This window comes from Polistes dominula, unplaced genomic scaffold (genome assembly GCF_049000335.1).
Source record: "Polistes dominula isolate Pdom_NZ unplaced genomic scaffold, Pdom_raw_medaka contig_73, whole genome shotgun sequence".
Taxonomy (NCBI): Eukaryota; Metazoa; Arthropoda; class Insecta; order Hymenoptera; family Vespidae; genus Polistes; species Polistes dominula.
The window spans coordinates 5011324-5018606 of record NW_028300951.1 but is presented as its reverse complement, the minus strand read 5'-3'; the positions used below and the strand labels follow the sequence as shown (position 1 = coordinate 5018606).

Here is a 7283-nt window from a genome sequence, read left to right as displayed (position 1 = left end):
ATATATATATATATTCTATAATCTTATCTATAGATACGTATAAAGTCTAATTTTTAAATTACATTTATATTTTATATATATGTATATAATGTAACAATAACAAAAAATAAGTTTCAATTATCAACTTAATTATTTAAACTATTCACTTACAATTAAATAATAAAAATGTAAATAATATTTGCAAATTTGCAACTAATTTAAATTATGTTTCATTTTCTTGTTCCTACGTGGCGTTACGAACGTTCAAAATGTCGTCACGTTTTAGTCATTGGATGCACTGGACCAAAAAGCTATGAATAAGAGGGTTATAGTGGACATGTAATAATAAGTAAAATTGTTATACAGGATTATTTTTGTATTTATTAGATATATGTTATCTATTGATTTATTTTTAAAATTACAAATACATTTGGTATGTCAAAAGAGTTTACAAATTATCGTTATGCAACATTGATACTATGATAAAATAGTAATACATGAAAAATAATGTAAGTTATTTGATATGTTAATAAATGTATTCTTTTTCTATAACTAAATAATAATATTTATGACAGAATATTTATATTTTTCTGATTAAAAATATGATTTTTTTATCTTATTTTATAGGATAAAATAAACTATCTTTGATTTTTTATCAAGAATATTTTTATGATGTTATACTTTTTCACCCCACGAATATGTCGCAATCTACTACCATGCACTTCGACATCGAAACTATTAACCACTTTGGTATGAATATAACTTTTAATATTTATTTATTTTTAACTAAAATATTGTTGAAAGAATACTACATTTAAAGATATTCATGTCTTTTAGTACTCCACATGTTCGAAACAAAAGTCGAAAGAAGTTGTAAATATGCACGAATCATGTATAGAAATAAGAGAAAAAAACTACAATCATATTAGTCCTGCGAATACACAAATAACATTAGATCCTGACAAATATGTTTTACCAAAAACTTCTAGTCCTAATAGTAACAAGGAAACAACCCGTCCATTTGAAGAACCACAATGGAAACCTATGCAAGTAGAGTTTGCACATCTTCACAAATATTGTCTGAAGTTATCTAAAATTAGATTAACTTGTAAGTAAAATAATGTATATATTATTTTTAATCACTTTCTCTAAACTATTTTAATATAATGCCCCTAATTCTTTTATTTAGCTTTAGTCGTAATAACAACCATGGGTGGATATGCGATAGCACCTGGCATGTTTGACTTATATACATTCACAATGTGTTCCGTTGGCACTGCATTAGTATCTTCTGCTGCTAATGCTGTTAATCAATTTTTTGAAGTTCCTTTCGATGCACAGATGTCAAGAACAAAGAATAGAGTTTTAGTCCGTGGACAATTAACGTAAGTCAACATTTAATGTATCATGGTATTACGATAAAATCAACTAAAATTGTATTCTCCTTTGGTTTTAACATCAGTCCGGTACATGCAGTATTATTTGCAACTCTATCAGGAGTAACTGGCTTAACCATACTATATAGTCAAGTCAATCCTATAACTGCAATGTTAGGTGCTATTAATTTAGTTCTATATACTCTTATTTATACTCCTATGAAACGTATTAGTATTCTTAACACTTGGGTCGGTTCTATTGGTAAGTAAAATCATTTTCTTTTTTTAATTAATCTAATCTATTTAATATTACTCCTCTTATATTTTGACTTTTCTTTTTATAGTCGGTGCCATACCACCACTTATGGGCTGGGCAGGTTGCACAGGCGACATAATGGCTCCAGGAGCTTGGATTATGTCTGGTCTTTTGTATGCCTGGCAATTTCCTCATTTTAATGCTTTATCTTGGAATTTGAGACCTGATTATTCACGTGCAGGCTATAGAATGATGTCCGTTACGAATCCTAATCTTTGTCGTAAAACAGCATTAAGATATACGGCTGCGTTAATGGGGTTGTCTTACTTAGCTCCTGTATTAGATGTAACTAATTGGTACTTTGCTGCTATGTCAACGCCGCTAAACTCTTATTTTCTATATCTTGGTAAGTTGTTTTCTTTATATTGTGATAACTTTTAACGTTTATTAATATTTTATTCCCATTTTTACATTTACAGCTTGGAAATTTTACCAAAACTCAGATAGCGCGAGTTCTAGAAAACTCTTTCGTTTTTCATTGGTCTATTTACCTGTGCTAATGATTTTACTGCTTGTAAATAAAAAGTATTGGTTCATTGGTAAAAAAAACAGATACTGTAACGAACGATGAAAATTATCAGAAAGAAACTTTCTTATCAAATCTTTCGAGATTGATTATACCAACAACATCGTCCGTTTAATGCGATAACGCAAATTATGTCATTGTCAGTGACATCGTTGACGCCATCATATTCTTTAAAAAAAGTTGTAAATTTGTATTATAATTATTAACTAAAATATTTTTTAAAGTACAAACTCTTGTAAATATCATAGTAGAATTCATAAATAATTATATGACTTGTTTCGTACAGTCATCCCATTAGACGCAGAAACGAGTATCATAAAAATTGTAGCTCAATTATTAGATTATTGACAAAAGTACCTTAGTATAATTTATATTTAAATAGATAGTTAATTATATAAATTTGTGATGGAAATAAACACAAACACACATCTGTGGATCAGATTTTATTTAGGAGACTTCGAAAAAGAACAGCTTTATTATTATTCGAACAATGTAATTAAAAAACTTATTCAATTTTTAACACCCTTAATAGAGTTGATTGATAATTGAAGCAATAAAATCAATCTACATAAATATAAATATTGTATTAGTGATTGTGCATAATAATTATCTATTTATTTCATACAATTTTATTGATTACAAATTTGTAAATCATATCTCCATATAAAAAATCCTTATATACAGCTTCCTCCTTTTTTGCTTTTACATAAGAAAAAATAGTAAAAAACAATATCGATGAGGAAATTACATTTTTAAATTATATAACTAATATAAAATTTTACATAATTAAAATAATATTCCGAAACCATATTTATATATCACCTTGTTAATCTTATAAAAATGATAGCTATTTACTAATAACTGAATATATTTTGACAATTCTTTGTCTATATAACAAATACAAATATGATCTTAATATTTTGCACGTAAAACTTGTTCTGATTCAAATAGTCAATTAGTAGCCAATGCTTTTTTTAAATTTTCAGCAAGTTTATCCATAAAAGCAAATGTTTCTAAATAGTCACTTCTAGTAACATTATGCATTCCTTTAATACAGATAGCCAGATCCTTAGTCATGAAACCTGATTCTATTGTTTGAATACATACTTTTTCTAAAGTTTCAGCAAAATGCTTCAATTGCTGATTTTTATCCAGTTTAGCACGATGAAGCAATCCTTGAGTCCAAGCAAAAATAGATGCAATAGGATTGGTAGAGGTTTCTTTACCTTGCTGATATTGACGATAATGTCTAGTAACTGTACCATGAGCAGCTTCTGACTCTACTGTACGTCCATCTGGACATATTAGTACAGATGTCATAAGCCCTAATGATCCATATCCTTGAGCTACAGAATCTGATTGTACATCTCCATCATAATTCTTACATGACCAAACGAAACCTCCTTCAGATTTCATCGCATAAGCAACCATATCATCTATCAAACGATGCTCATACCAAATCTTTTTAGCTTCAAATTTATCTTTATATTCTTTCTCATAAATTTCTTGGAAAATATCTTTAAATCTACCATCATATTTTTTCAAAATAGTATTTTTCGTTGAAAGATACAAAGGATATTCTCTGGAAAGTGCAAACTTGAAAGAACTATGAGCGAATGCACATATGCTTTCATCTGTATTATATTGAGCTTGTGCTATTCCAGGACTTTTAAAATCATGGACAGTATATACCTCTTTTTTACCATTTTCACCAGTCCATGTAATTTCAAGTTTTCCAGGTCCTGGTACTATAAAATCTGTTGCTTTATATTGATCTGCATGAGCATGTCTGCCAATAATAATTGGCTTATTCCAACCCGTTACTAATCGAGGAATATTTTTACAAATGATAGCTTCACGGAATACCGTACCACCTAATATGTTTCTAATAGTACCATTTGGACTTTTCCACATTTGTTTCAACTTAAATTCTTCTACTCTCTTTTCATCAGGAGTAATAGTAGCACACTTTATACCAACATTATAACGTTTAATAGCTTCTGCACAATCAACTGTTACTTGGTCATTGGTGGCATCTCTATTTTCTATACCTAAATCATAAGTATGTAATTCGATATCCAAATAAGGTAAAATTAATTTTTCTTTTATGGAATCCCAAATGATACGAGTCATTTCATCGCCAAGAATGTCTACGACAGGTCCTGCCTAAAAACAATGATTTAAAAAAAGAGAATAAAAATAGCTATAATTTTAAAATATTTATAATAAGAAGATACTTTCTAATAGCTGTTTCTTTAGGTCAATTGTCTATGACTAAGCATATTAAAAAAACAATATTTCTGAACATATTACACGTTATAATTTATATAAATGCATATATATTGAAAATAAGATTATAATAAGATATTTTAACGTATAAGAAATAATCTAATAAGAATATATCCAAATGTATCATTCATCTTAATAATTTACGTATATGTAAGTATATACATATATCTCTTATAAAGTATTGATATATTAAGTACATTATTTAACATTATCATCTTGTCATTTCTCATTTTTTATCATTTTAAAATCTTATGATATTTTCAAAAATCAATCATTATATAATTTAGATAAAATTGAATGAACTTTCATATATACAGATTATAATTGTTTTCTTTTCATAATTAATTCATTAATTTTTTTTATTCATTTATTTTTACTTACTTGTATTTTCGCCATATTTACTGATGAGATAGAAAACGTTCTTGCCAATGAGTATGTTATTGAACTACCTCTGAGAAATCTTTCAATCGATTGACGCGATGACGTGACACTGTTACTACCGAATTGACAACAAGGTGTAGCCTTTAAGAAAAACGTATTAACTCTTACGAAGCGGTGGGGTAAAAACATGGCTACTTTATCATATATACAATGAAATATAATTTTTTAATAAATTTTTTTTCTTCTTATCTTTATCCTTAATTTTATGTTTAATTTTATTTTCTCCTTCCCTTTTCCAACTGAACGTTACAAACCTAATAATCTTGATAGAAGCATGTATCTCTAATATGAGAAATAATTATTAAAAAGATATTTTCATCTTTCTTATCATTTAAAAATAGAAGAAAAAAATATTCTGCAACCTTGGAATTTGAACTTTAAAAAATATTCAAGCAAATAACACGCAAAATGCTATAGGAATATACGATACTGTATTTGTTCTATATGAAACTCCATTTTATGGTATGTAAACATGTGTATCTATATGTGATGCACATAATCCACAGATAAAACATAAGTATTATCAATAAATGTCTATAATACTCATCAAGACATTTTGAAAATTAGCAATACAAATATAAAATATATACTTGTGTTGTCTATATTTACGTATGTACATTTATATATATATATATATATATACTTATTTTTATTTTCTTTGCGATCATTGCGCCACCAGTGATTTGATTCTTAGCGTATTTCTAAATAATCACACCTGTTGATTCGAATAATAGAGAATTCTATTTTATAAAAAGAAATATATATCTGTTGTTTGAAATATAAAAATATTTAAATTTAACTTATAATTACAATATTAAGTTTTTCATTAATATTTATTACACGAAAACGTTGAGATAATACAAAAGATATAGTTACAGAATAATAAAAACAATTGTTTTATTTGATAAACTATTATTAGAATTAGAAAAGTTATAGTAGTTAAGAAGCAATGATTGCTTCATCCCAAGGACCATAAATATTATTTTTAAATTGTTTACATCTAATATACCAAAGTGGACAAATGAAATGAATGAATATTATAACTACTACAAAAACATAAGAACATATTTTAGACATAGGTAATAATAAATATATTGTCCCTGTGGTTATTATGATTGATATTATTAGTTTGTTATTTATATGAGACAATAATATAGGAAATAATACAAAAAATTGTACTGAAACAGTTAAAAGTGAAAATGCATGTAAAGGGGTAGCAAGTCTGGACGCTAACATTAATGAACCAAAAATAGATGACGTTATAGATAAAGAATCAGAAAAAAATATTTGCGAAGAACCATACTTGTTAAATATTAAATGAATGAAAAACATTAATATAGTCATAGCATATATTGTGTCTGTACTAATCGTTTCTGTTAATGTTCGCAAGACTGGTGATAAAGTATATCCAAAAATAAGAAAAATTAAAGTTGTTCTAAGATCTTCTGACAATTTCTTAGACATATATAATATTTTAATATTATAATACAAATATCCAAAAATGGTTAAAATTATTTCTGACATAATAATAACATTCGGAGTGGTCCATTCATTATATAACCAAATAAATATGATAGCAAAGAGAATTGGAATACTTAAACGTATTGATATGCTTGCACCTAAATTAATAGCTTCTAATCGAGAAACATGATTTGATTTTACATTCCTACGTAATTTGGTCAAAAATGTACTGTCTGTATAATTGTCTGGTAAATCAGTAAATTCATAAAGATTTTTTTCCATTTAGCACTAGTGTACATTTCATACATACATATATATATATTAATTTCTAATCAATTAATATAATTACAAATATATAAATGGAATGTTATTATTTTCCTTCTATAACAAGTTAAGGCTGGACACTGAAAATTGTAAGATAATTATAATGAAAACATATTTTAATTGATAAGTTATTATTTTAATCAATTGAAAAATACAATATATCACTTACTTGGTTATACATTAGATAACTTTATATTTTTCAAAATCATTATGTTATAAATAAAAATGATATTAATTTATGATGATTTATTATAAATTTAACATAACACCTGCAATTGATTCTTCTGTTGCTGATTTAAAAATCACTTTGACGTTTAAAAACTCCATATTTTCAGCTAGTGAAAACGTATATACATATATATACACATGTGTACATTTCCATGAAACATCCAATTTAAATCGAAAACATTGATTGGACAACTAGTTTGATAAAATCAAATATTATTGGTACATTTCCATAATAAAAATTATTATATATTTCTTTATAAAAAAAAAGAGACAAATTTTTTCTTGATTAATTAAATATTTCTTTATTTCCTCCATCTTTATAAATAAACCAAAAATGATATAT

The 7283-nt window shown here is 26.2% G+C and overlaps 3 protein-coding genes across 5 annotated transcripts; 1 reads left to right on the top strand and 2 right to left on the bottom strand.

Annotated features, from left to right (window-relative positions):
- The first annotated feature begins 233 nt into the window (after window positions 1-233).
- Cox10 (Cytochrome c oxidase assembly factor 10) lies at window positions 234-2776 on the top strand. The gene is given in 8 exon segments (XM_015316188.2): window positions 234-488; window positions 607-729; window positions 817-1087; window positions 1169-1364; window positions 1442-1617; window positions 1700-2017; window positions 2091-2217; window positions 2219-2776. Coding segments are annotated over 7 exon segments (1263 nt in total). The 5' UTR covers window positions 234-488; window positions 607-648; the 3' UTR covers window positions 2313-2776.
- Idh (isocitrate dehydrogenase [NADP] cytoplasmic) lies at window positions 2626-7054 on the bottom strand. 3 transcript variants are annotated; one of them, XM_089172184.1, is made up of 3 exons: window positions 6982-7054; window positions 4868-5070; window positions 2626-4363 (listed from the first exon to the last, which is right to left on the bottom strand). In XM_089172184.1, the coding sequence occupies exons 1-3, from the start codon at window positions 7037-7039 to the stop codon at window positions 3149-3151; spliced, it is 1476 nt and encodes a 491-aa protein (XP_089028310.1). In that variant the 5' UTR covers window positions 7040-7054; the 3' UTR covers window positions 2626-3148. The 3 variants fall into 3 exon arrangements, with proteins under 3 accessions (XP_089028310.1, XP_089028309.1, XP_015171673.1); XM_089172183.1 differs by lacking the exon at window positions 6982-7054 and adding an exon at window positions 5182-5338 and having other exon boundaries at window positions 4868-5008; XM_015316187.2 differs by lacking the exon at window positions 6982-7054 and having other exon boundaries at window positions 4868-5341.
- Window positions 5742-7024, bottom strand: PIG-C (phosphatidylinositol glycan anchor biosynthesis class C). Its single transcript, XM_015316186.2, has 2 exons — window positions 6882-7024; window positions 5742-6792 (listed from the first exon to the last, which is right to left on the bottom strand). Exon 2 carries the CDS (start codon window positions 6668-6670, stop codon window positions 5867-5869), a length of 804 nt encoding a protein of 267 aa, XP_015171672.2. The 5' UTR covers window positions 6671-6792; window positions 6882-7024; the 3' UTR covers window positions 5742-5866.
- Window positions 7055-7283: the final 229 nt, after the last annotated feature.

Bases quoted from the DNA above. Each gene is read 5' to 3' on its own strand.
- PIG-C (XM_015316186.2), bottom strand. From the start codon at position 6,670: ATGGAAAAAAATCTTTATGAATTTACTGATTTACCAGACAATTATACA.
- Idh (XM_089172184.1), bottom strand. From the start codon at position 7,039: ATGGAGTTTTTAAACGTCAAAGTGATTTTTAAATCAGCAACAGAAGAA. The intron at 5,071-6,981 runs GTGTTATGTTAA...TTCATTGTATAT, and splicing joins AACAGAAGAATCAATTGCAG to ATGATAAAGTAGCCATGTTT. The intron at 4,364-4,867 runs GTAAGTAAAAAT...CATTGTTTTTAG, and splicing joins TAAATATGGCGAAAATACAA to GCAGGACCTGTCGTAGACAT.